Source organism: Hyperolius riggenbachi, chromosome 8 (assembly GCF_040937935.1).
Source record: "Hyperolius riggenbachi isolate aHypRig1 chromosome 8, aHypRig1.pri, whole genome shotgun sequence".
NCBI classification, from domain to species: domain Eukaryota; kingdom Metazoa; phylum Chordata; class Amphibia; order Anura; family Hyperoliidae; genus Hyperolius; species Hyperolius riggenbachi.
In genome coordinates this window covers 260,290,077-260,317,579 of record NC_090653.1, presented here as the reverse complement: position 1 = coordinate 260,317,579, position 27,503 = coordinate 260,290,077, and the positions used below count along the sequence as shown (strand labels likewise).

The 27,503-nt window shown below is 44.7% G+C and overlaps 1 protein-coding gene across 1 annotated transcript; it reads right to left on the bottom strand.

The window, feature by feature from the left end:
* DPH7 (diphthamide biosynthesis 7) lies at positions 1-25,687 on the bottom strand. The gene is made up of 10 exons (XM_068249869.1): positions 25,624-25,687; positions 20,124-20,288; positions 17,174-17,310; positions 15,433-15,520; positions 15,118-15,209; positions 13,082-13,248; positions 11,846-11,918; positions 10,795-10,860; positions 7,964-8,130; positions 1-1,180 (listed from the first exon to the last, which is right to left on the bottom strand). The coding sequence occupies exons 2-10, from the start codon at positions 20,262-20,264 to the stop codon at positions 759-761; spliced, it is 1,353 nt and encodes a 450-aa protein (XP_068105970.1). The 5' UTR covers positions 20,265-20,288; positions 25,624-25,687; the 3' UTR covers positions 1-758.
* Positions 25,688-27,503: the final 1,816 nt, after the last annotated feature.

Here is a 27,503-nt window from a genome sequence, read left to right as displayed (position 1 = left end):
TGGCTTCTGTCAGCCAGGGACATGCGCATTCCCATCCAGAGTCGTTTGTCGCAGCAGGGAAGCAGAGTGGGAACGCTGCAGACATTGCTTCTACCAGCACTCGCTCTGCAGGAACAAACAGCACAAATCCCTGCTTCCCTGCCGCGAGGAACGACTCTGGGGGCATGCGTATCCCCGGCTGACAGAAGCCAATAGGAGGTGGGCAGGGGAGGAGCCAGAGCCGCCAGGATTTGATTCATTTCTGGCATTGGCCGCAGTTGCACGGCCACTTCTGGTTTTGACTGGCCAGAACCCGAAGTGGCCAGACTTCAGATTCTGGCCGTAACATGTACAGTAGATATAATAGCACAATGTCCATTGCTCTATATTTTACCATTGGTGTGCAATATCCTCTTAATTTGTAGCCATCGTGGCAAGAGGTAAATGGAGGCTACCATATTTCTTTCCTTTTAAACAATACACATTGCCTGGCTATTCTGCTGATCCTCTGCCTCTAATACTTTTAACCATAGACCCAGGACAAGCATGCGGATCAGCTGTTTGACTTGCTTGTTTCAGGTGTGTGATTCAGACACTGCTGATGCCAGAAAGATTAGGAGGAAGCCAGGCAACTGGTTCTATAAAAAAGGAAATAAATATGGCAGCCTCCATATCCCCCTCAGGTCAGTTGTCCTTTAAAAATCAGAAAGGCCAACCTCAGCATAGGTATGCTAGGTATGTATGACAGGCTGGTGAACACATGATGAACAGTGGGGGCGTCACTCTCCAGCCTGTATCCTCTGCCACTGCCACCTCCAGACGTGCATGACGTGGTCATAGAAGGAGCAGGTGGCCACCACGCTGGTGTTTGCGGCCCCGTATTTGGCTGGTGTTGCACTCTTTGCTGCAGCTTTGTCCAAGTCCATGACGGGTTCTGTTTCAGGCACATACCCGCCATGCTCATCCTCCAGAACCACGTCAAAGCTGGCGGTGGGCGACTCGTAGAAGATCTTCAGGTTTTGTACGGCCTGGTCCAGTCGGGGTGCTGCTGAGTCTGAACCTCCGGCATCCGCCTCCTTCCTGTGCTGGGAAGATGGCTCAGGATTGCACTGCGCGGTGCTTGGGGGAGAAAGTCTAGACCAATCAGCACCATAGGCCAAGGAGTTGTGGAGGACATAAGAGGAAATGATGGGGCAGCCATCTGAGGAGGAATAAAAGGTGGTAAGACTAGACCTAATTAAAGCGAACATGAACTTAGAACTTCCTCTTTGCGCTAAAAGATAAGCAACAGCATAATAACCTTTTAAGAAAAACATTTCTTTTTTAAAGTGGATCCGAGATGAGCCGGGCTCGGAGCCCATGGCGGAGGAGAAGACAGCGGAGACCGGGGGACACGCGCCGGCGGAGCAGGTAATGTATAGCTGAAATCGATTCACAATCTGTTTGCAGTAAAGGCAGCCATACGATCCCTCTCTGATCAGATTCGATCAGAAAGGGATCTGTCTGTTGGTCGAATCTGATGGCAAATCGACCATTAAGGCTTTGTTCACATCTAAAATCTAAATCACTGATGCCAGCGATTTTCAATTTGGTGAGTGATTTTTTTTTTTCCTCTCTTACCTGCGCGTTTCGATTTTTTATACAAGCGATTTTCTAAGCGCTTTTGCAGACCGATTTGTTTGGCGCAAGTCAAGAAGTAAACTCTTTGACCCGGAAAATAATAAATACAATCTATTTATTCTTAAAAGCGCTGGGGAAAAATCGCCATAATAAGTGCTTTTTCAGATGCTTTGCAATTTCCCTACACCTTCCCTTATAGGGAAATCACGCCAAAAATGGTACAGGCAGCGCTTTGCTGAGCGGATCGGAAAAAGATGTGAACACTCTCATAGGGAATCATTGCACAAGCACTTTTAGGGCGATTCTGAAAATCACCAGCGCTTAAAAAAAGAAGCAAAACGCCCTTAGTGTAAAAAGCCCTAAAGAGCTGATTCACACTACAAGAAGTCTTTTTTTTTTTTTAAACGGCAGAGATTTGAAAAGCTCTTGCTAATGCAATCCTATGGGGGATTTTTACAAAATCACATCCCTCCAGTGAGAACACAAAGGCCTAGTGCACACCGGAGCGTTTCCGCTGCGGTTTGCGATCCGCTTGCGGGTGCGGATCCGCTAGGGTAATGTATTTCTGGTGCACACCAGAGCGGGAGGCGTTTTGCAGATACGCATACTCCCGGGCTGCTGCAGATTTTGGATTGCGGAGGCGTTTCAGCCTCAATGTTAAGTATAGGAAAAACGCAAACCGCTCTGAAAAACGGCACTTCAGAGCGGTTTTGCAGGCGTTTTTGTTACAGTAGCTGTTCAGTAACAGCTTTACTGTAACAATACATGAAATCTACTACACCAAAAACGCTTCAGTAAACCGCAAAATGCTAGCTGAAACGCTACAGAAAAAGAAGAAAAAGCGTTTCAAAATCTGCTAGCATTTTGCGGATCTGCTAGCGGGTTTTGGTGTGCACCAGGCCATACATAGGATAACATTAACAAGAGCTTTTAAAATCAAAAGCGCTTAGAAAAGCTCTTGTAAACCAAATTTAAAGATAAATTAGATTCATTAGCAAAAGTAGAATTCTCTTGGTCAGGCAGAATTGCTGCCTTTAAAATGATGATTTTACCCCAACTTTTATACTTGTTCAGAAATCTGCCTATAAGAGTCCCTCAAATATTTTTTACTACCCTACAGAGACTTCTGAATAAATATATTCTTAACAACAAAAAGGCCAGATTCTCTAACAAAATCCTCACAACACAAATTTCTAAGTTAGGCCTAGGAGCCCCCAATTTGGAACTCTATTATATGGCTACAATCTTGGATCAGTCCAGATCGGTCTGGACGGAGGATACAAGCAGGCAATGGTATCTGACGGAAGAGGCACAATTGCCGTATAGCCCTTATAAACTATGTCTGCAGTCAAGACTAACCTGGAAGATCCAACCAAATATTAAGAATCCAATTACAGCTAATACCCTTAGAATTTGGAAGGAGGTGGTTAAGCTTTCTAGAGAAGACCCCCTGGCTATACCTCTGACAACCCCTCTTGAAGCTTTCCACACTACCATCAGAAACATTTCCTTAGACCACTGGATTGATTGTGGGATAACATCTGTGACAGATTTGTTGGAGAGCTCTGGCCTTAAATCCTTTGACTCACTAGTGACCACATATGGCATCCCATCCACTGATAAATGGATATATGACAAAATTAACCGATTTCTAAACAAGTACTCATATAGCCCAATTGCATTATTGCCTAAAATTAAGAAGTTAGTGCAGTCGGAGGGAGTAGGCCTGAGGGGCACATCCACCTTTTATAATATTCTACTTGATCTGAAAGGAAAACATCCCCAATGGCAATTGTCTAAATGGCAAACTTATTTACAACGTGACATTGATGAAGAGGAATGGGAGATGACTGTCCAGTCCTTTAGAAAGTCTACTCATTGTATCGGTCATCATGAGGGCTTATTTAAGTGCATTTGGCAGTGGTATATGACCCCAGAAAAAATATCACATTTTGATTCAAAATGTTCCCCACTTTGTTGGAGGGGGTGTAACATGGCGGGTACTATAGAACATATATTATGGGAATGTCCCAAAATTAGAAAACTCTGGGATGATGTTGGAGGTTTTCTGAGACAGCTGCCAATGTCACTCCAGACGATACCACCTGGTATGGCACTCCTTCATTTGGGAACTAGGGACCTTCCCCCTCAAGAGAGACTGATTGCTGACCATATTTTTATTGTAACCAAGAATCAACTGGCATTACACTGGAAAACACCTCATATACCGAGATTAGAAGAGATTCTTAGGAAAGTAGAGTCTAACTTGTTGGCAGAGAAGGCTTGGTCTATCAGATGCGGGAACTTACAGTCTTTCATGAGGAAGGTTGATCTCTGGCCTACTGTGTACACGGCATCGAGGGTTCTGGAATTCTGAGGTGTCCTCCCTCCTTCTGTCTCTTCTTCCCCATGGTCCTTCTATTACCTTCTATCACCTTTTATTACCTCTCATTACCTTTTTTCACCTCTATTACTTTTACTACAGTTATTACTTCCTCTACCCCTTGCATTGGAGACAACAGATACAAATTCAGGTTTGCTGGCGATTCCCCCCCCCCCCCCCCCCCCTGGAGAGAAGCTCTTCTTATGCACATGACCTATTGGACCTCACTGAGGCTAAGTTCACAGTGGGACGTTAAAGTTGCGCGTTAAAACAGCATTTAACGCAGAATAACTCACTGCAATGAAAAATCAATGCCCTGTTCACAGTGCACACGTTGCGTTGGTGTCTAACGCTGCACGTTAAGTAAAAGTACTGCATGCAGTGCGTTATACACGTTATTAGCTGCGTTGGACTGTTTGCACATGCTCAGTAATGACTTGGAAGCATACTTTTCATTGCCTGTATTTTTTACTGTATCTGCTGTATGCGACGGTAACGCTGCGTTGCCACTTTTTGGGCGCGTTGCGTTGTAAGCTTGCGGTGCGACTTTAATGTGGCATCAAAACGCAACGTCCCACTGTGAATCTAGCCTAAAGGTAAAGTTGAACTTACACCATTCAACACTAATTTGGATAGTATGGAAAGCATAGTAGTTTAGTTATTAGTTTAGTTAGTTGTTTAGTTTTGTTTTGTTTAGTTTAGTTTAGTACAATATCATTAATCTACAATCTGCTAATTTTTTCAGACATTTATTCTGAAATTGTGCTTACCTCTTATCTGGAGTTAATTTAATGCATCTTATTATAGTTATCCTCAGTCAAGCGTTTATTCTGGAGACTGTGGGCTAAGATTCGCAGGCTCCACTCCCTGGAATCTCAGTAGGGGGTTAACTCCCCCATTTTCCAGGTTGAGAGGATCCTTATTTCTCATTAATTTAATTCCATACTCTCTCAATATATCTTAGGAATGTACACTTTAAACTTCAAATACTCATTATCAAGAATTTACTCCAGAGGTTGCAATTGTGTCAATATTATTTGACACAGATTTATTTCTAGTAAGTAAGTAAGCACAATTCATATCATATCAAGTTGAAGATGGTTTAAACTTTCTATACACAGCATTTTAATAATTTGTTATAATTTTGTAATTTTCATAGTTTCTATATCTTAGTGAAATTTCCCATAATTTTTATGTGAATATTGGTGCTTTCCCACATTTATAGATAGGTCACACGCCTGGGTGCGTTGAACGCGTTTCTAGCACGTTTTCGCACCTATTGGCGTTTTTCGCACGTTTTCTGCGCGTCTCTGCGCGTTTACGCGTTTTTGCGCATTTTGCACGATTTTGAGGCTCTTAAATTCTAACGCGGAATTCCGCATGGTAGCATTGCATTTACGCATCGGGATGCGGATTCTGTACCTTTATGCGGATTATATGCAGATTTAAGCGGATTTACAATCTATACAGTACTATTGAGTGTTTCCTTTTTATTCTACACCATCTCAAGTTACATTTAACTTATTAATAAGCGAGTTATATGACTGAGTTTTATTTTTATAATGAAAATTTATATGTTAATGTGGGAAACTTTTTTATATATTGTTTATTTGTTACTTGTTATCATAGTTTTTATATCTTAGTGAAATTTCCCATCATTTTTATGTGAATATTGGTGCTTTTCCACATTTATAGATAGATCACACGCCTGGGTGCGTTGAACGCGTTTATAGCGCGTTTTCGCACCAATTGGCGTCTTCCGTGCGTCCTACACGTTGGCGCGTTTTTCGCGCGCTTTCGGCGTGTTTGCGCGTTTTTGTGAGTTTGCGCGTTTTTTGAGCGGTTTTTTGTGCGTTTTTGCGCGATTTTGAAGCTTTTTAAATTCTAACGCGGAATTCAGCATGGTAGCATTGAATTTACGCATCTGGATGCGGATTCTGTACCTTTATGCAGATTTAATGCAGATTTAAGCGGATTTACAATCCACACAGTATTATTAAGTGTTTCTTTTTATTCTACACCATGATTAAAAGCTGCAACTTTATTTCAAAGTGACATTTAACTTAATAATAAGCTAGTTATACGACTGAGTTTATTTTTATAGTGAAAATTTATATGTTAATGTGGGAAAAACTTTTTTATATATTGTTTATTTGTTATTTGTTTGCACATATTGCACACTATGCCATTAGATACTTACATAACGGGTATGCTGAAAAAATTTTCAATAAAAACTATTGTGAGAGAAAAGCTCTTGTAGTGTGCACCAGCCCTAAATGCTAATATGCTATGAAAATACCTTCTCTAGAAACAGACCAGTAAGTGCTGCAGTACAACTGGAATGAAGGGGTGTGCAATAAAAAACTACAATTGAAAAGTGGATCCCAATGTTCACTCACCCAGGAACCAGCCAAGTCACACACCGCGCACCGGCTGCTGCACCTGCTCACGCGTATCGCACTACAGGTGCTTCGTCGGAGATTGTTGCATTCAAATATTCTTTTTTTTCCCAACTTTATTTATTTGTCTATTTTTATGCCCCGGACCCAGCCAACATTAGTTTATTATCATATACGCGGCTATGCGCTGACCAGTACGTGCGTCACCACGCACGGCTGGTCGGCGCAATGGGTGCAGCCACACTCATTACACGGCGGTTCAGGCGGACATATATGGGGACCCCCGCGCTGTTATCTCCCCATCTCCGAAGAAGTACTTGTATGTATAAATACATCAGAGGGCAATATAATAGCTTGGCGGATGAGCTTTTTGTCCCTAGGCCTTCTCAAAGGACTAGAGGACATGATCTGCGCATGGAGGAAAAACGTTTTAGCCATTTATTTAGGAAAGGGTTCTTTACAGTAACAGTGATTAAGATGTGGAATGCATTGCCACAGGAAGTCGTTATGGCAAACTCTATACCTGCATTTAAAGGGGGCTTAGATGCTTTCCTTGCGTTGGAAGACATCCATGGCTACAATTACTAGGTTATGCCTAATGATGTTGGTCCAGGGATTTTATCTGATTGCCATCTTGAGTCAGGAAGGAATTTTTCCCTTTTGGGGCTAATTGGACCATGCCTTGTAAGGGTTTTTTCACCTTCCTCTGGATCAACAGGGATATGTGAGGGAGTAGGCTGGTGTTGTACTTTATACTGGTTGAACTCGATGGACGTATGTCTTTTTTCAACCAAAATAACTATGTAACTATGTAACTTGTAGTGCGATACAGGTGAGCAGATTGCTTGATGTACAGACCCAAGCAATTTTTTAAGAGTTTCCAATCATTTTTTTCATAATTGGGGAAAATTTAACAATCAGTCAGAAAAATTGATTGCAATTCTTGAATTGAAAAGATGTTTAAAAAAATTGTATGGTGTGTGGTCTTTAGTGACAACGCGTGATGCGACTTTCCTGTTCCATTGCTTTCCTGCTGCAACAGGGAACGCAATGCAAGTCCCACTGTGAAACGTATGGTGGCCACTAATGATCCAACCTTTTTCATCCAATCTTACCATTTTTATCTAATATAAGGGAACTGCCTGAATTTTCCATTCAATATAGTCACTCAATTTACCCTTATACTACAGAGATTTGGTAAGATTGGATGGAAAAGATTGTATCATTAGTGGCCACACAACATACAATTAAAAGATCCAATTTTTAAACCAATTCCATAAATGTTCTGAAAAATTGAAAACTTTTATTTTTTGAGATTGTACATGTTGGAATATTCAGACCAATTTTATCAAGAATTGTATGGTGTGGGATGGATTGTGAAATTGTATACAACCAGAAAAAATTATAACTATTTAGTACATACCAAACGTTATTCATTTTTTTTCTCTTGATTTTTCTAATCAACCAATTTTTAAAGTCCCATCCGCAAATTCCACTACTGGATTTTCCAACAGAAGCAGCAGGTCAGATCCCCAAAAATGATATCTCCTACAAAGGGAATTACTTCTTATTGTGCGCTTACCAGAAGCAGAGTCTAGGATGTGGAAGCCGCTATGCATGCAGGCCGCCAGTAGGAGGGCGCTATCCGTTGGGTGCCACTTCAGCCTCCACACCCCACCCTGAACGTGAGTATCGGACAGAGGCTGCCTCATCTGCCGCAAGTCCCAGATGAGAACATGCTCATCATAGCTGACGTTCAAAGACATAGAATACAGTTATTACACAGGGGTGATATAATGTTCATATATACATTCACTGGAGCCCTTTACTAAGAACATCCGTATATCTGCTACTTCATCCACTTATCTAATCAACCAATCATGTGGGGACATTGCCATGCAGAAAACCATGCAGATACAGGTCAGGGGTTTCATTTTATGCTTATATCCCAACCAAAATTTCCTCTGACCCTTCTCACCCAGCTCACTCCATCTTCCAGCGCATGCCTTCAGGATTCTGGTCAATCACTACCAAAACCTCCAGACACAGGAACAGCTTTTTTCCTCAAGCGGTAGCCATACTAAATGCAGAACCCCTCTAGAGCTGCTAGGACTTGAAAGTAATCAGCACAGAACTGTAAATGAACAATTCTCACATTGCTTACTGCCACTATACTTGCATAATGTCCTTGACTTGTAATATACACACTGTCTGTTCTTGTATTGTTTTTGTTTGTGTTAAAGAGACTCTGTAACATGAAAAACCTCCCCTGGGGGGTACTCACCTCGGGTGGGGGAAGCCTCGGGATCCTAATGAGGCTTCCCACGCCGTCCTCTGTCCCACGGGGGTCTCGCCGCAGCCCTCCGAACAGCCGGCGACTGTGCCGACTGTCAGTTCAATATTTACCTTTGCTGGCTCCAGCGGGGGCGCTGTGGCGACTTTCGGCACGGAAATAGACAGAAATACCCGATCTCCGTCGGGTCCGCTCTACTGCGCAGGCGCCGGAAACTTTGTAGAGCAGACCCGACGGCGATCGGGTATTTCCGTGTAGTTCGGCGCCGACAGCCATCAGAGCGCCTGCGCAGGAGCCAGGAAGGTAAATATTGCGTCACCGCTGTACGGAGGGCTACAGCGAGACCCCCGAGGGACGCAGGACGGCGTGGGAAGCCTCATTAGGATCCTGAGGCTTCCCCCACCCGAGGTGAGTACCCCCCAGGGGCCGTTTTGTCGTTACAGTTCCTCTTTAAGCAACTGCCAAGACAAATTCCTTGTAGGTGCAAACTTACTTGGCGAAAATAAACTGATTCTGAAATGGCTGACTATTGCTATAGCTGGTGATCTGGAATTCTCAGAATTTACTCAGAACGGTGCTGAAAAAAATATCTAGCGAGCAACAATTCTGTGCACAAAAACACCATGTGGAGAGAGGTCAGAGGAGAATGGCCAGATTGGTTTGAGCTGAGGGAAAAGCTACGGTACCTCTGACAACCAATTTTTATAATTGTGGTTGGCAGAAAAGCAGGGCTGTGGAGTTGGTACAAAAATCATCCGACTCCTCAGTTTATGAAAGCACCGACTCCAGGTACCCAAAATTGCTCCGACTCCTTAGTCTAATTTTTACACAGGCTATGGATTTGGTTAAAAAATCATCCGACTCCGACTCCTCAGTTTATTGAAACCTCCAACTCCAGGCACCCAAAATTGCTCCAACTCCACAGCCCTGCAGAAAAGCCTCCTATATTAACCATTAACAGCTTCAATAGATTCATCTCGGTTGAGATAATTGCACTGCTTTTGACCACAGTCGGCAGAACTCTTTATGCTGTAAATTCTTGGAATGCTTTGATGTCTCTCTACTAGCAGAAAATATAGAAACTGAAAGCAGAAGTCCTCTGTTATTGCCTCACACTGCCCCCTAGTGACAAGTGGCCATAAATACACATTACAGCAGTACTAATTAGAAGCAAGGAAATGTAACAAAGAAGTAAAAAAATAAATTGGCTGAAATAAATTGGCCTGGAGTACTTGCAAGCCTCTAAATTGGCTGCTAAAGGGTTAAAGGTAACCTGAACTCAGTAAAATTATTTAAATTAAACATATGAGGTAACTTCAAATGAACATTACATAGTTACCTTGCCATCAGTTCCTCTCAGAAGCTCACCATTTTCTTCTGACAATGATCCCTTCCAGTTCTGACAACATTTTGTCAGAACTGAAATATCTCAGTTGCTGTCAGTTATAGCTGAGAGGACAACTGATGTGCCAGGTAATGTCCATGTTTCCATATTGCTCAAGTGGGCGATGTTACAGTTTAAGTGTGCTCACCAGAAGGCTGTTATAAGGTAATGGCCATTTTCAAAATGGAGGACGGAGAAATCTCTTGATCACAAACGGGACGTGGGACAGGAGAAAGATTGAGGAGTAGACTACATAGAAGGTAATGTCGCACCACATCCTGTTCCACTCCTGTGCTGAGAAAACCATAGCACGAATGTACAGCTAACAAATCTGAAGAACTTGTCATCATGGAGGAGATCTGAAAGGAATGTTTCCACCATCTTATGGAATCCATGCTATGCAGAGCTGAGGCTGTTTGGAGGCAAAGCGAGGCCCTGCTCAATATTCAGTAGAAATCTTGTCTAATTTTTACGGCATCCCTGCAGCTGCTAGTGTTGTACTGCTCGATGTAGTACACGGGCCCCGATGCGGTCGCAACCTCTGCAACCCCGATTGCTACACCCCTGAATACTATATACTGTCTATTGCTCTCACAACCACTGCCTGTTTCTAAAAGTATGACGTGCCATGCTGCCACCTGCTGTTTCTTTATGAGTACTACAGACAAAGAAAGCAACAGCAAAAGAGCTTACTTCAGAAATGATTTAAAATCGACTTATTATCCAGATTACTCACCTTCCAGTAGCCAGAATGTTCTCCCGAAGAGGACTACTCTGGATGCTGCACACGCCCATGGAATGTCTGATAACGAGAGATATGCAAGCCAATTTGTCAAACCATCACACTGACAATTACAGCTCACTTGTAGCAGTGGCCAGTACCAACCAAAGGTTCTGTATGATAGATTTTCTAGGAAACCAGATCCATCCAATCAGAGCCTCTACTAGCTGATTAACTTAACCAGCTGCCAGTTCATATATCAGCAGTTGCTGGCTTTCATTGACCCGATTTTGCTCAAATAATTATACTGTATTTTTGGCATGTAAGACATACTGTTTCTCCCCCACAAAGGGGGAGAAAAAGTCCCTGCGTCTCATATGCCAAATACAGGCAGTCCCTGACTTATGATCACCCAGTGATCCGCTGTGATGTCGGGGACTCCTGTGTCCTCCTTTGCCTCCCCCTTGTGTGCCCTTCACACCCAGTGTATTAGTTACAAGCAGCGACAACACCTGATCTATCGGCTCCAGAGGCAATCACCAACCTCTCCTCTCCTGCACTGCTCCTTTAGTGCTGGCTTCGGTTGATGATGCAATCAGCAGAAGCCAGCACTAGGCGAGCATTGTGGGAGAGGAGTTGTCTTTGATTGCTGCTGGATCAGACGAACCATGCTATCGCTGCTTGTAACTAATACACAGGGAGCGGAAGGGACACAAAGGAGAGCAGAGGGAACACAAGGGTGAGCAGTGGGGACACATGGGGGACAGAAGGACACACATGGGGGACACAATAATTGGGGGAGAACATCTAGAAAGCAATCCAGGAAGAACCAGTCCAGGTTTAGTATGCTTTCCCCCCTGGTTTTTGCCCTCTTAACATAGGTGTGTCATATTATGGAGCGTCTTATATGCCGAAAAATATGGGTAATAATATTTTGCTCATCACTATAAGGAATTCTAGCATCCTACATGGTAACGGTGAGTAGCACAGGAGCTGTAATATCATTCAGTACAAGTAACGGGATAGCAGCTGTATAATTATCAGTCCACAGACTGACTGGGCTCACCGTTTGCTGGTAAAAGTCGGGTGATCAGGTGTGGCTCTAGTATCCCATCCTCTCAGTAAACAGTCATCTCCACCTGTGCAGAGGAATAAAGTGAAGATAGTGATAACCTATCCACCTTGTTCTACACTCTGTTCGCTACATCCAAGGCCAGTCCTAGACTTTTTGCTGCCTGTAGGAATACATTGTGAGGCCGACCCCCCATGTGTGTACAGTTAGATGAACATATACATTTTTCATCTGGTACATCGTAATGGATAGAACAGATGCACATTTATATCTGTATTAGCACCTCCATCTTTCTCCTCATGCTGATATCCTGCAAGTACACCCTCAGCATTTAGTACTCCTCTCCCTTGCACTCTGCCAGTCTGGATCAAATTACATCTCTTTCCACAGTGCTTTTGGGCTGGGAGCAGGACATGGGGGGTGGAGTTATGACATCAATCCCCCAGCATCCTTTGCACCTATGGTTTGGAAAGGAAAAAAAATTGCCCTGGCCTAATTTCACACTGGGGGCGGGGATGTCAAGACCATATGTGAAATATGGGCCCTGGGGGTGAGAAAAATCACACTTTATTATGTGTGATTTAAAGGGACACTGTAACCAGAAAAATGTCCCCTGGGGGTAATCACCTCGGGAGGTGGAAGCCTCCGGATCCTAATAAGGTTTCCCCCTGTCCTCCTCTGTCCCACGGGGGTCTCCCTGCAGCCCTTCAAAGCCGGCGTGACAAATCCGACAGCCTGTGCAAAATGTACCTTTCCAGGCTCTAGCAGGGGTGCTGTTTCGGCTCTTCTGACAGAGATAAGCGGAAATAGCCGATCTCCGTCGGGTCAGCTCTACTGAGCAGGCGACTTGCACCTGCGCAGTAGAGCGGCCCGACAGAGATCGGCTATTTCCGCTCATCTCCGCCAGAAGAAGCGGAAACTGCACCTGCGCTGGAGCCAAAAGGTAAATATTTACATCGCCGCTGTTCCGGGAGGATTTTCGCCGCCGCCGTGAGACCGAGGAGGACGGGAGAAGCCTCAATAGGATCCGGAGGCTTCCCCCACCCGAGGGTGAGTACCCCCCAGGGGATGTTTTTTCGTTACAGATTTTCTTTAATATACCTTGCCAACTTATTAGGTTTAAAGCTAGCTGTAATTTATAATTTAGGTACCTAAAACTAACCTACAATCCTTATCTTGTTTGTTAACCGGGGAATACCCATATTTGGTATTATCCATTCCAGCACACACCTGAGTAGACCAGGCTGGTATCCCAGTAGTTGAAGGCACCAATCCAGGCTTCGAAGCCATGAGCCCCCCACTGACTCAGGACATCCAGGGATGGGCCAGACTCTTCCACATGCACTAAACTGAGACGACCCTTCGAGTCACTGCAGATAATCTTCACAGGGCAGTTACTGCACAGGAGAGAGCACAGCACGAGCGGCACATAGAACAGTCACAATGGGTGGAGATAAGACAAACAAAATAAGTAAACAACCATAAAAACCAAGAGAGAGCTGTCAAAAATGCTGGATTGCAGTAGAGTGTTGTACTGTGTTAGCCATCAGTAAGAGCAAGAAGTTTTGAATTGGGATGATACCATTTATTGGCTAACAGAGGAAAACAGAAAGTAAGCTTTTGGCTACTAATCCATCTTCAGACTTTGTTCCTGTATATCAATCTCAAGTAGAAACAGAATCCAGGAGCAAAAACGTTGTATTGGATTTGCTAAAAGTTCCAGAACTTAAATCCAAACTTGTTAAAATCAGGATAGCATGTAAAAGGTATACTTATGAGCACATGCAGTAGTATAGGAGGGTCAACGATCGTTTCGTCCTGCAATGTGGGCTATCTCAAGACTGTTTGACCCCCTTTGTGCACAGAGACTCCTCATATACCAAATGCCACGCCTCCAGGTCATCAATGGCAACCACCTATGTACCTGTCAAAAATGCTGAACACTTGCGTGTTATTAGGCCCAGGATACCGCCGTTAGCCACGTTGTATTAAACAGCTGGGACTCGCTTTGTATAAACCGCATCGTATCCACGCGGCTAGCACATCCTCTTCCCCTCAGATGGTGTTGGACGCAGCGACACCAAGTACTTCCACGTTCCAAAACAAGGGCGGGCCAGGAACAAAGTCTGAAGAAGACTTATTAGCCTGAAAGCTTACTTTTTGTTTTCCTCTAAGTCAGCCAATAAATGGTATCATCCTGATTTAAAATGTCTTGTATACTTTAAAGGAAACCAGAGACAATATATAGTAAAAGATTTATACATACCTGGGGCTTCCCCCAGCCCCATGCGCACGGATCGCTCCCACGCTGCAGTCCTCAGCCTTCTGTATCGCCGGTACCGGGTCCCGTAACTTCAGCCATTTGTAGCCAGTCTGAGCAGGAGAAGTGCGATCTCTACGTATCTGTCCATCAGCCGCCAGAGAGATACGTAGAGGGCGCACTTCTCTTGCACAGACTGGCCACGACTGGACGAAGTTACGGGACCCAGTACCGGCGATACTTAAGGCTGAGGACGGCGGCGTGAGAGCGATCTGTGCGCATGGGGCTGGGTGAAGCCCCAGGTATGTATAAAACTTACTATATATATATATATATATATATATATATATATATATATATATATATATATATATATATATATATATATATATATATATATATATATATATATATATATATATATATATATATATATATATATATATATATATATATATATATATATATATATATATATATCGTCTCTGGTACACTTTAAAGGGATACTGTAGGGGGGGGGGGGGGGTCGGGGGAAAATAAGTTGAACTTACCCAGGGCTTCTAATGGTCCCCAGCAGACATCCTGTGTTGGCGCAGCCACTCACCGATGCTCCAGCCCCGCCTCCAGTTCACTTCTGGAATTTCAGACTTTAAAGTCAGAAAACCACTGCGCCTGCGTTGCCATGTCCTCGCTCCCGCTGATGTCACCAGGAGTGTACTGCGCAGACACAGACCATACTGGGCCTGTGCTGTGCGCTCTTGATGACATCAGTGGGATCGAGGACACGGCAACGCAGGCGCAGTGGTTTTCAGACTTTAAAGTCTGAAATTCCAGAAGTGAACCGGAGACGGGGCCGGAGCATCGGTGAGTGGCTGCGCCAACACAGGATGTCTGCGGGGGACCGTTAGAAGCCCCGGGTAAGTTCAACTCATTTTCCCCTGACCCCCCTACAGTATCCCTTTAAGCAAAGCCTCCACTTCCTACCAGCTGTGTTTTAATGACTTGCCTTTCTCGTCTTCCTGTGGACCAATCCAGCGACAGCGCCAGGCATTCGTCGCCCACATCTATGCCGCACAAAGGCTCCAGCCGGCAGCTTTCCTACTGAAAAAAACAATCATTGCAGAGGCCTCAACTGCAAGAAACAACACATTACTGTACAATGACAGCTGCGCCGCCTCTGCTGCCAGGCTGGCCGCCCCAAGTGTAAATGTCCTCCTGACTGTCACAGAGATATGTCACCATGCCATTAAGTCTATTAGTAAAGGCTGTACTACAATACTTGCCCCGAGAACAGTTTTTTAGCACTCAGGCAAACACTTACCCTGCTGCCCATTAATTTATACAGTTCCAGAGTGCCCTTAGCATTAGCGACGCCCAACACAGGATAATCTGCGAGAGGAACATGACACCTAGACAGGAGAAAAACACAATCACTGATCACTTCTCTCCTTTTTTAAGTGAAACTCCAGCCTAAACTTTTATAGCTTTGGAGGAAGAGGAATACCATAGTTAGATTCTCTGTTTTTTATTTGCTGCCCGTCTTCCTGCTGGATGGGATTTCTCCTCACTTCCCAAACCTTTTCCTCTGATACAAACTATAACCTGCATGGCTGATGAAAGACCTGGTCAGAGGTTCCCTTTTCCTCCATTCCATCTTTATATTTACCTAGATATAGTGAATGAGGAGCTTGAGTTAGATCTACCTCTCCTAACCCCCCCTACCCAGGAATGACCTGATCAATGGAGTAAAAAAAAATAAAAAAAAAATAAAAAGGCTGGGGCGGGGGGAGGGGTATAGGGGGCTATTCAAGGACCAAGAACTCTCCTAGAGTGCTGATCAGAAAGAGTTCTGTAGGTGGGCACTAAATCTACTTACCCGGGGCTTCCTCCTGCCCCTGGCAGGCATCCTGTGCCCTCGCAGCAGCTCCGCTTCCCGCCAGTGGCCCGGGGTCCTCTACTGCGCCTGCGCGAGAGCTGCTCGGGGTTGCGCTGACGTCATCTGGAGTGTACTGCACAGGCGTATTCGTTCTGCGCCAGGGCAGAACACTGTAGATGATGTCAGCCCGACCGCGAGTGGCTCTCGCGTAGGCGCAGTAGATGCCCGTCGGCATCTGCTCCGGAGGGGACCCCCAGGCCACCGGCTAGGAGTGGAGCTGCGGTAAAGGCACCAGACGACTGCCAGGGACTGGAGGAAGCCCCAGGCAAGTAGCATTTTGTTTTTTTATTTAACTTGCATTTTTCCTTTAAAGAGTAACTTTAGCAAAAGGTGAAAAAAAAAAAAAATCAATACACTGCAAAGTGAGAAGTTAAAAAAATAGAAGAGAGATGAAATGATTGATATTCGCCATGTAGTTTGTTTGCGTTGTTTGATTCACAATCAGCCTGCATGTCATCATCTTTACTACTGGCAGACATAAAAAAACTAGACAGCACCAACTGCTAACCACACCCCCTATTAATGCAATAGGCTAAAAGGTTGTTTTATAGATATACAGTACATATGCACAGAGGGAGATACTGGTTGCTTGGCAGTTGGACACAGCCATTAGTTCCCACAATGCAACGAGGTTCACAGACAGGAAACAGTCAAGACCGTGTAGGAGGGGTTTCAGCAAAATATCAGCCACAATGACCCCCTAATGATCTATTGGAAATAAAATATTTCTCATGGGAAAGGGGGTCTCAGCAACTGATTGGGATGAAGTTCAATCCGTGGTTAAAGTTCCTCTTTAACTTCGAGTAAGTAGTGGTGATGGTGGCAGATGTGCATGAAACCTTGAAAACTCGATATCTCACCCTGTCCATTCTGTTAGTACACCATGTTCTAAAAGTTAGTCTCATACAGAAGCATAGGCACTTTATTTGGCCTGAGGAAGTGGGCTAGTTCCCACGAAACACGTTGCCTGTGCTTATAAATAAATATCTCTTCTTAAAGGGAGTTGTCGTCTATGAGGTAAGCCACCTCAACTTTTTAGATTTGAGTGTTTTTAACTCTTTTATACTACATTGGGCGCCTCTTTACCCCTTCCAGAAGCATATGTGGATAACAGAAGGTGCGTTACCATTTCATGTCCAGTATGGCAGCCGTTTCTATCCTCTGGAGCTCAGAGACTGGTGAGAACAGCTTTCGGGGGTCATAGTTATAGAGGTAGAGGCGGCCCAGCCGCAGATGGGGGTCATCGCAGGGCTCCTCGCTATTCTGGAAGGAGAAGAAGAAAGAGGTGGTGTTGGCAAGGAGAAAATAAAGGATACATTCAAGTGTATTCAAACCAGGGCTGTGGAGTCCCAGTTGGGAAAAAAAGCACCAAATAAATTTAAACTAATAAAGGAATACTGTAGGGGGGTCGGGGGGAAATGAGTTGAACTTACTCGGGGCTTCTAATGGTCCCCTGCAGACATCCTGTGCCCGCGCAGCCACTCACCGATGCTCCGGCCCCGCCTCCGGTTCACTTCTGGAATTTCAGACTCTAAAGTCTGGAAACCAATGCGCCTGTGTTGCCGTGTCCTCGCTCCCCCTGATGTCACTAGGAGTGTATAGCACAAGCCCAGTATGGTCTGCGACTGCACAGTACGCTCCTGGTGACATCAGCGGGATTGAGGACATGGCAACGCAGGCGCAGTGGTTATCAGACTTTAAAGTCTGAAATTCCAGAAGTGAACCGGAGGCGGGGCCGGAGCATCGTTGAGTGGCTGCGTTGGCACAGGATGTCTGCGGGGGACCGTTAGAAGCCCCGAGTAAGTTCAACTCATTTTCCCCCGACACCCCTACAGTATCCCTTTAAAAGAGAAAATATGATAAAATGTTCTATTTCTCAGATAATAGTCGTCATAAATAATATATATATATCTCTGCTGTAAGAATAAATTTATTCCGTTAGGCGGGCGCAACCACTAGGTGGTGATAAAACTCCGTTAGCCGGGCTCAACTGAGCTAATTAATGTAGAATGTAATCTCCCTCGCCAGTCGCCAGAGATCGCTGGCAGCTGAGTTACATCTTTCCCTACTATCCATGGCGGCCTGGAAAGGGGAATAGTAATTATCGCCGTTGGGATTTTGCAGGCAGAGGGAGATTACATTCTACATTACTTAGCTCAGTTGCGCCCGGAGCTCCCCCAGCACTGTTCCAACTCTGGAGTTTTATAGCCATCTAGTGGTTGCGCCCGGCTAATGGAATAGTACCGTTGTGTCACGAGTAGGAATACTCAATGAGATGCAAATAAATATGCGTTGATGCAGGTTTATGCAAATTTTGTATGCAAATTTATGCAGTCCCCTTTGCTCATGGAATGAATTAATATGATATGGTAAATTTGGGGTTGGTGACTACAGATTAAAGGGTATCTGAGACGAATGATATAAAAGTTTAATACATACCTGGGGCTTCCTCCAGCCCCCTCCACACAGATCGCTCCCACGCTATCTTCCACCACCTCCTCGTTCTCCCGGTAGAAGCCACATAAGTTTGGCCAGTCAGGGTCAGGTGGCGCATGCGTAGTGCGGCTGCGCGCGCTCCCCGGTCTCACTCCCGCGGCTATGAGCATTCTGCGCCTGTGCAGTAGTGCTGCGCATGTGGCCAGGCCATGCATGCGCAATGCGCCCCAACTGGCCAAACTTACGGGGCTTCTAGCGAGAGAACGAGGATGCGGATGAAGCGTGGAAGCGATTAGTGTGGAGAGGGCTGGAGGAAGCCCTAGGTATGTATAAAACTTTTATATAATTTGTATCAGGTACCCTTTAAAGGATACCTGAGGTGACATATGACATGATGAGATAGACATGGGTATGTACAGTGCCAAGCACACAAATAACTATGCTGTGTTCATTTTTTTCTTTCTCTGCCTGAAAGAGTTAAACATCAGGTATGTAAGTGGCAGTTCCTGTCTGAGTCAGGACTGAGTCAGACTAATTTCTGATAAGAAATTACAACTATTAAAAAAAAAAAAAAAAAAAAACTTTCCTAGAAGAAAATGGCTTCTGAGAGCAGGAAACAGATAAAAAGGGTCAAAAGTTCATAGATTTTAGCTCTGGCATACTTCAATGAATGTGTCATTGAGGGGGGGGGGGGGAGGGAAAAATGTAAAAAGTAGATTAAAATATGAAATAAAACTGTGGAATATCTTAAAAAGTCATTTTTAGGAGAAGGAGGACAGATACAATTGTTTATTTCATTAGTTTATTTTCACCTTGGGTGTCCTTTAAGTTACAGAGTAGTACATATGCACTCCCCGCAGAGCTGTTTTGAATACACTCAAATAATCACTGTTAAGAGTTGTAGCGGAATATCGATCTAAAATCTATATGCATTTTGACCACTCCAAACATTTATTGGATCGAAGCCAAATGTTCAGAAACAAGGAATGAATCTTACATTGATCGAAACTTCGAGCAGATTCCTATACAGTCAGCTGAAATTGGTAGTAAATTCAGGAGCCATTTATTACTGGTGTCAGATGCTTTGGGCCAGGTAGCTGTTGAGACACTGGGGAACCCCTGATAAAATGATTATTTAGAACTTTAAAAGCAAGGGCATCACTGCATTGTGAAGGGCCCCCCTGCAGAGATCTGTCAGACCCCCCCCCCCCCTTCCCCCATATTTGGCCTACTTCCATCACAGGGGGCCACTCCTGTACATACTGCAAACTGCAATGAGGAAGCGGAGAGTTATACAGTACCTTCTTCCAGCGGTGGGACAGGTCCTCTTCAGTACGGCTCCCCACAGCCAATCATCATTCAGCTGTAGTCCCTGCATGTCATGTAAGGTTGACGGCTGCTCCATGGTGATTGGCTGTATGGCACTTGTACACTGAAGAGGACCTGTCCCGCTGCTGAAACTTTATTCACTACCTCTTTCAGGGATCAATACTCAGGTAGGAAATGGGCCAATGAAATGAACTTGCTGCCGATTTAAGTTTGGGTTGGCCCAATTCCAAGCTGTGGACAATCTGAATTGAATCTCCGCATAAGCCGACATTCTTACGTTATCTCACGACCCATCTCTATGAAGGACTTACATCACTGTCTGGCTTCTTCAGCTGATAGGTGCCACATGCCAGGATCGTGCCGCAGTCATCCAGGGGGCACCACTCCACGGCGTCCGCGCTGTACTCTGTGTCTGTCACCTGCAACGTCTGGGCCTTGCTGCTCACCGCCATGTCTGTCTGCGGACATCACCTCTCCTAAAATAGCACAATATTATCACTAGAAGCAAACCTGAAGCCTAATTAATATAAAACATACTTACCTAAGGAGGGGGAAGGCTCTGGGTCCTATAGATCCTTCCCGTTCCTCTTAGGCTCCCTGCGCACTGAAAATCCATTTTCCGATTTTCCCTGAATACATTCAACAGAAAAAGGGATCAAAAAACGCCAGTGTTCTCCCCAGGCTCTTTTAGCCTAGTGCTCCACCCGGCTAGTTTCGCTGACCACCCGGCTGTCATCGGCTCACCTCCTCCTATGCTGTAAGCATAATTGCTCATAGAAGCCCCGGCCCTGCATTTTCTCCTTTCGCCCCACCCGGCTACTTTTTCATGCCACCCGGCTACTATTTCATGCCACCCAGCTGCAAAAAAATTCTGGGGAGAACACTGCACGCAGCATGCAGTAAAGATTAAAAATCGGAACCAGATGTAAAAAACGATTAAAAAGCGGAATCAGAATCGCATGCAGTGTGCAGGGAGCCTTAAAGTCCCCTTGTTCGCTGTCTCCAACCGATTGGTTCCTCGTTCAAATCTCCTGCCGCAGGAGGCTTCTGAAGTCTTCGGGAGCCTGAGTGCTCCCAAAGACGGGCGGGGTCTGTACTGCACATGCGCAAGTGCACAAGAGAGCGCACTCGCGCATGCGCACTACAGATCCGCTCGTCTCCATGAGCACCCAGGCTCCCGAAGCCTACTGTGGTGGGGAATTTGGACGAAGGACCCATCGATTGGAGACTGCTAACAGGGGAGCCAACGCTGCAACGCGGGAACCGTGAGAGGAATGGGAATGCTCTATAGCAGAGATGGCTAACCTTGGCACTCCAGCTGTGACAAAACTACAAATCCCATCATGCCTCTGCCTCCCCGAGTAATGCTTAGAGCTATCAGAGTATTGCAATGCCTCATGGGACTTGTAGTTCCACCACAGTTGGAGTGCCAAGGTTAGCCATCACTGCTCTATAGGACCCAGAGCCTCCCCCATCCTTAGGTGAGTATTAGTTTTCCATTTTAATTAGGCTTCAGGTTCACTTTAAGTATTCAAACGCAGCACCATTTCTCCACACTTTAAGTTGAATTTCTAAAGCTGATTAATGGTAAAATATGTAAAGAACAACTTTATTTTCAATCAGGTCATTCAGATCATATTACGTGAAAAACAGAGAAGCTGGTGGGCCAAATCAACCCTGAAGGATCACATTACTGAATCAGAAATCGTTTATTCGCCAAGCACGACTGGGTCATACCTGGAATTGTGTTTGGCACATACCAGGCTCAGAATAATTGAAAAAGTAGAAGCAGGAATAAAATCTTACTCAATAAAACCAGAAACATAAAAAAAAAACACTTTAACCCACAGTATTGACAAGATACATAACAGTGGTGCTGTAGACAGTGTTAAAAGTCAGAAAACAACACCCAGAGCCTGCAGCCCCGACGGCCCACTGTGTATTATCAGGAGTGGGGGTGGGGGGAGGAGGGACATCACATGGCAGGCGGAGGGATTGGCGTCTCTGGGGTTGTGTAGATCAGCCCGGCAGATCGCTCGTAGGTCGGAAGTCGCCAGCTGCCGTACACACGCCTGATTGTCAGCTGTGGTGGTCGTTATTGGCTGCCTTAAAGAGAAACTCCGATCAAGAATTAAACTTTATCCCAATCAGTAGCTGATACCCCCTTTTACATGAGAACTGAATATGGAATTCAGTTCTGGGCACCACATTACAAAAAAGATATTGCAGTTTTAGAGCAGGTGCAGAGACGAGCTACAAAATTGATACGTGGGATGGAAGGTCTCGCTTACCAAGAAAGGTTAGATAAACTGGGTTTATTTAGTCTAGAGAAAAGACGCCTTAGAGGAGATCTAATCAACATGTATAAATACATTAGAGGGCAATATAATAGCTTGGCGGATGAGCTTTTTGTCCCTAGGCCTTCTCAAAGGACTAGAGGACATGAGCTGCGCATGGAGGAAAAACGTTTTAGCCATTTATTTAGGAAAGGGTTCTTTACAGTAAGAGTGGTTAAGATGTGGAATGCATTGCCACAGGAAGTCGTTATGGCAAACTCTATACCTGCATTTAAAGGGGGCTTAGATGCTTTCCTTGCGTTGAAAGACATCCATGGCTACAATTACTAGGTTATGCCTAATGATGTTGATCCAGGGATTTTATCTGATTGCCATCTGGAGTCAGGAAGGAATTTTTCCCATTTGGGGCTAATTGGACCATGCCTGGTGGGGTTTTTTTCGCCTTCCTCTGGATCAACAGGGGTATGTGGGGGACGGGCTGGAGTTGTACTTTGTACTGGTTGAACTCGATGGACGTATGTCTTTTTTCAGCCAAAATAACTATGTAACTATGTAAATCTATTCCTTTTCACAAACAGACCATCAGGAGGCGCTGTATGGCTGATACTGTGGTGAAACCCCTCCCACAAGAAAAGTAAGTACTCTTGGCAGTTTCCTGTCTGGGAACCTTGCTGCATTGTGGGAAATAGCTGTTTACAGCTGTTTCCAACTGCCAAAAAAACATGCAGCAGCTACATCACCTGCCAACAGTAAAAATGTCACCATGTAATAAATGTCAAAATGTAAATCAGGGATTTAAAAGATTTTACAATGGGCAAACACTGACTAAATCATTTATACATAATTATTGTAAAAATGATGCACTGGAGTTCCTCTTTAAGTCAGGCGTGTGTATGAGGCTTATAGAAAACCTGAACTGAAAATTAAAAGTCAAATTAAACATATACACGTCATACTTGCCTCCCGTGTAGCCTAATCCTCAATCTCTTTCTCGCGTCCTGTTTGTTCACTGTGATCAAGGGAATTATCCGTCCTCCATTTTGAAAATGGCCATTACCCCATAACAGCTTCCTGGTCAGCACACAGTTAAACTGTAACATCGCCCACTTGAGCAATAGGGAAACATAGACATTACTTGGCACATCAGTTGTCCTCTCAGCTATAACTGACAGCAACTGATATATTTCAGTTCTGACAAAATATTGTCAGAACTGGAAGGGATCATTGTCAGAAAAAAATGGTGAGCTTCTGAGAGGAACTGATAGCTAGGTAACTATGTAGTGTTCATTTGAGGTTACCTCATGCGTTTATTTTAAATAATTTTACTCAGTACAGGTTCCCTTTAAGAATTTTGCGTTCATGCAAATGAAAGGCGCACGCACACTATCAGGATGGCATTTCAAGATGGAGGACAATTGTGCGAGTGAGACTGCAGGAAATAAGCGCTGTACAGAGGAGGAAATATATACACACCACCAGGGTATACCAGAGTAATGTGTATTAACCTTCCTGGCGGTAACCCCGGGGTAAGCCGCGCAGGAGGTTTTCTCAGGCCCTGCTGGGCCGATTTGCACTTTGCTAGCTGCGTGAGCACACCAATAGCCGCCCCGCGCCGATTCGCCGCGCACATCCCCCCACCCCTTGCGCAGCCTGGCCTATCAGCGCCAGGCAGCGCTGAGGGGTGGATCGGGACTCCCGATGACGTCGGTGACGTCATCCCGCCCCATCGCCATGGCGACGGGGGAAGCCCTCCAGGAAATCCCGTTCTTTGAACGGGATTTCCTGATCGGAGATTGCCGGAGGCGACCGAAGAGGGTAGGGGGATGTCGCTGCACAGCGGCTATCATGTAGCGAGGCCTAGGCTCGGTACATGATTTAAAAAAAAAATTACAAAAAACGGCTGCGCTGCCCCCTGGCGGTTTTTAATCGACCGCCAGGGAGGTTAATGCTATGAGTATGACAGCCCAGCACACGATAGTGGGGGTTCTAGGAGGTGGAATAAGTTTTATTGAAATTGAGCCACAGACTATGATAGGGATTTGAGACCATAGCTATGGTAGGGATTATCGGTAGAGATTGTGAGCTCCTCTGAGGACATCAGTGACATAACTATAGGTGCCCATACACTGATCGATTTCAGTCATCGATCTGGCAGCAGATCGATGGCCCATAAGGGGCTCATACACTGGTCGATTTCAGCCATCGATCGATCAAAAATCGATTCTATCAAATTCCCCATTTCATTTCGATGGATTTGATCTGACAGGATGGAAAATCTAGGTTGATCTGCTGCTGGCAGCAGATCGATGGCCCATAGAGTTGCATTGGATCTAATGGTGCAGTAATGAGTTTAGATCAATTTTCAATAGATTTACAATAGATGTCATTCTGAAATCTATTGGAAATATGTTCCTAGTGTGTGGCACACATCAGATAGATTCCTCTCAGATTGGACTTGACAGGCATCTGCCAGAAATCTATCTGATGGTTGAATCTGCTGCAAATCTATAAGTGTATGGCCATGGTGTATACATTGGATCTAAAGCCCCATCTACACAATACGATTCTTTGTGCAATTCGATTACAATTGTATTTACGATCCGATTAAATCCGACATATCCGATCTGGATTCGATTCAATTTGATTTGCCATTGTTTTGCAATGACAAATCAAATTTAATCGAATCCAGAACATGTCGGATTTATTTGAAACGTAAATAGAATCACAATCGAATCGCACAAAGAATCATATCGTGTAGATTGGGATTAATGGTCCAATAATGCATTTAGATCGATTTTCAATAGATTTCCAATAGATTTCGGAATCTATTGGAAATCGGTTCCTAGTGTGTGGCACACATCAGATAGATGCCTGTCAGATTCAACTTGACAGGCATGTGACAGAAATCTGATGGTCAAATCTGCTGCAAATCTATAAGTGTATGGCCACCTTTAGTACACTGTAAAGTGCTGCAAAAGATGTTAGTGTTATATAAATACATAATAATAATAATACAATAGGACATTAGACTATAATAGGATTAGATTGTGAGCTCCTCTGAGGACAGTGACATGACTATGTACTCTGTAAAGTGCTGCAGAAGATGCCAGTGCTATATACATAATAATGATACAATAGGACATTCGGCTATAACAGGATTAGATTGTTAGCTTCCCTGGGGACAGTCAGTGACATGACTATGTACTCTGTAAAGTGCTGCAGAGGATGACAGTGCTATATATATATATACATGATAATATTAAAGATCAGTGCAGCAGAACATTCACTCGCAGGTATGCTGAGCATGGGCAGCCTTTAGAATGACTATCACCATATCCCTGCTGCCTGAATGGGCCTTGTACATAAATATAAGTAAGTGATAATGTTGCTGGTGGAGAGTGTAGACAGAGCTGTGAGGAGGGTCTGTATCCCAAGCACATCACAGATCACTGCAGTCACACTACATAGTACATACATGTGCACATAATACACACACTACACACACGTGACTCACCTGCAAGCAGCTGCCAGCAAAGCTTCCTCTACTTCCGGCTCTCTGCACGGCGAGGGGACCGCCCCCCGCACTGACTGACAGCCGCCTCAGCCAATAGCCGCCTCTTTCCTGCAGCACTGCTGATTCAGGGTAGCTGCATGGAGGGAAATGTCACTTTCCTTATAGAAGTGAATTGCAACAAGCCTGTGTTAATAATAATTATATTTTCATTTTAATCCAGCTGATAGTTTTTAAACTAACCTTAAAGCCGACATGAAGTGAGAGGGATATGAAGGCTCAGTCAGGGCTGACATATTTATTTGCTTTTATGCATTATACACATTGCCTGGCTAACCTGCTGATCCTCTACCTCTAATACCGTACTTATTTAGCCATAGACCCTGAACAAGCATGCAGATCGGGTGTTCTGACTAAAATTTGACTGGATTAGCTGCATGCTTGTTTCAGGTGTGTGATTCAGACACTAATGCAGCCAAAGAGTCTAGCAGGATTCCAGGCAACTAGTGTGGTTTAACCTGTTGGCGACCGCGTCAAGCCGATGGGCATGGCCGCAGTGGCAGCCCCATGACCGCCTTAACGCCGATAGGCGTAAGGTCCCGCTGGCCTGTTTTGCAGGAGTTCGCACGAATCTCCACTTGGTAGGCAGAGCTCCGCCCCGCCTTCGTCTCCCAACAGCGATCGCCGCTTGGAGACTGTTAGACAGCGAAATCCCATCTAATTTGCCGTCTAATTACCCCGTACAGCGCTGCGATCTAACCTAAGGCAGTGCTGTACTGGGGACAGCCGTGTAACACGGCTGTCCATTCCAGAGGCTCAGGGGTGATCGGCAGTCATAGGCTGAAGCCTATGACAGCTGACCACGGGGATTGGACGGCGAAGGGAGGGAGGGGGAATATAAAAAACAAAAATAGGGACATTTCATAAAAATAATCATATAAATATTTACAATAAATAAACAATCTTGGGGGCGATCAGACCCCACCAACAGAAAGCTCTGTTGGTGGGAAGAAAGGGGGGGGGGTCGCTTGTGTGCTGACATGTGCGGCCCTGCAGCGGGGCCTTAAGGTTGCAGTGGCTTATTTCTTGAAAAATGGCCTGGTCTTTAGGCATAGTTCCCAACTGTCCCTCTTTCGGAGGGACAGTTCCTCTTTGTGTGCCCGGTCCCTCTGTCCCTCTTTCCTCCTCATTTGTCCCTCTTTCATACCTCCCAACTTTTTGAAATGAGAAAGAGGGACACTTAAGCCATGCCCCTTATCACGCCCCCGACACACCCCTAGTCACGCATACCATAAAGATTTCATGAGAAAAACATATTGTTTTATAATTCAAACCACACTGGTCCTTTCCATCCTGGTTCATTTTCCTTCATATTAACATTTTAAAATTAGTAATATAACAATTTAAAGGATGGGAATAAAGTTAAGAGTCAATCAAACACATTTTTTAGTAGAGAAGTATATATATATTTACATAGAAAGAGGGACAAATGAGGAGGAAAGAGGGACAGAGGGACAGGGCTCCCAAAGAGGGACTGTCCCTCCAAAAGAGGGACACTTGTGAGCTATGCTCTTTCAGGACTTTGTCCCTCTTTCTATGTAAAGATATACATTTCTCTACTAAAAAATGTGGTTGATTGTCATTCCCATCCTTTAGATTGATGTATTTCTTAATTTCAATGTTAGTATGAAGGAAATTGAACCAGGGTAGAAAGGACCAGTGTGATTTAAATTACAAAACAACATATTTTTCTTATGAAATCTTTATGGTGTGCATGACTAGGGGTGTGGCAGGGGAGTGGCCTAAGTGTCCCTCTTTCTCATCTCAAAAAGTTGGGAGGTATGTCTTTAGGGGGGTTTAACACTGCGGTCTTCAAGTGGTTA

Bases quoted from the DNA above. Each gene is read 5' to 3' on its own strand.
- DPH7 (XM_068249869.1), bottom strand. From the start codon at position 20,264: ATGGCGGTGAGCAGCAAGGCCCAGACGTTGCAGGTGACAGACACAGAG. The intron at 15,521-17,173 runs GTAACGCACCTT...TCTCCTGTCTAG, and splicing joins GCCATACTGGACATGAAATG to GTGTCATGTTCCTCTCGCAG. The intron at 11,919-13,081 runs GTGTGTGCTGGA...TCCTCTGCACAG, and splicing joins TACCAGCCTGGTCTACTCAG to GTGGAGATGACTGTTTACTG.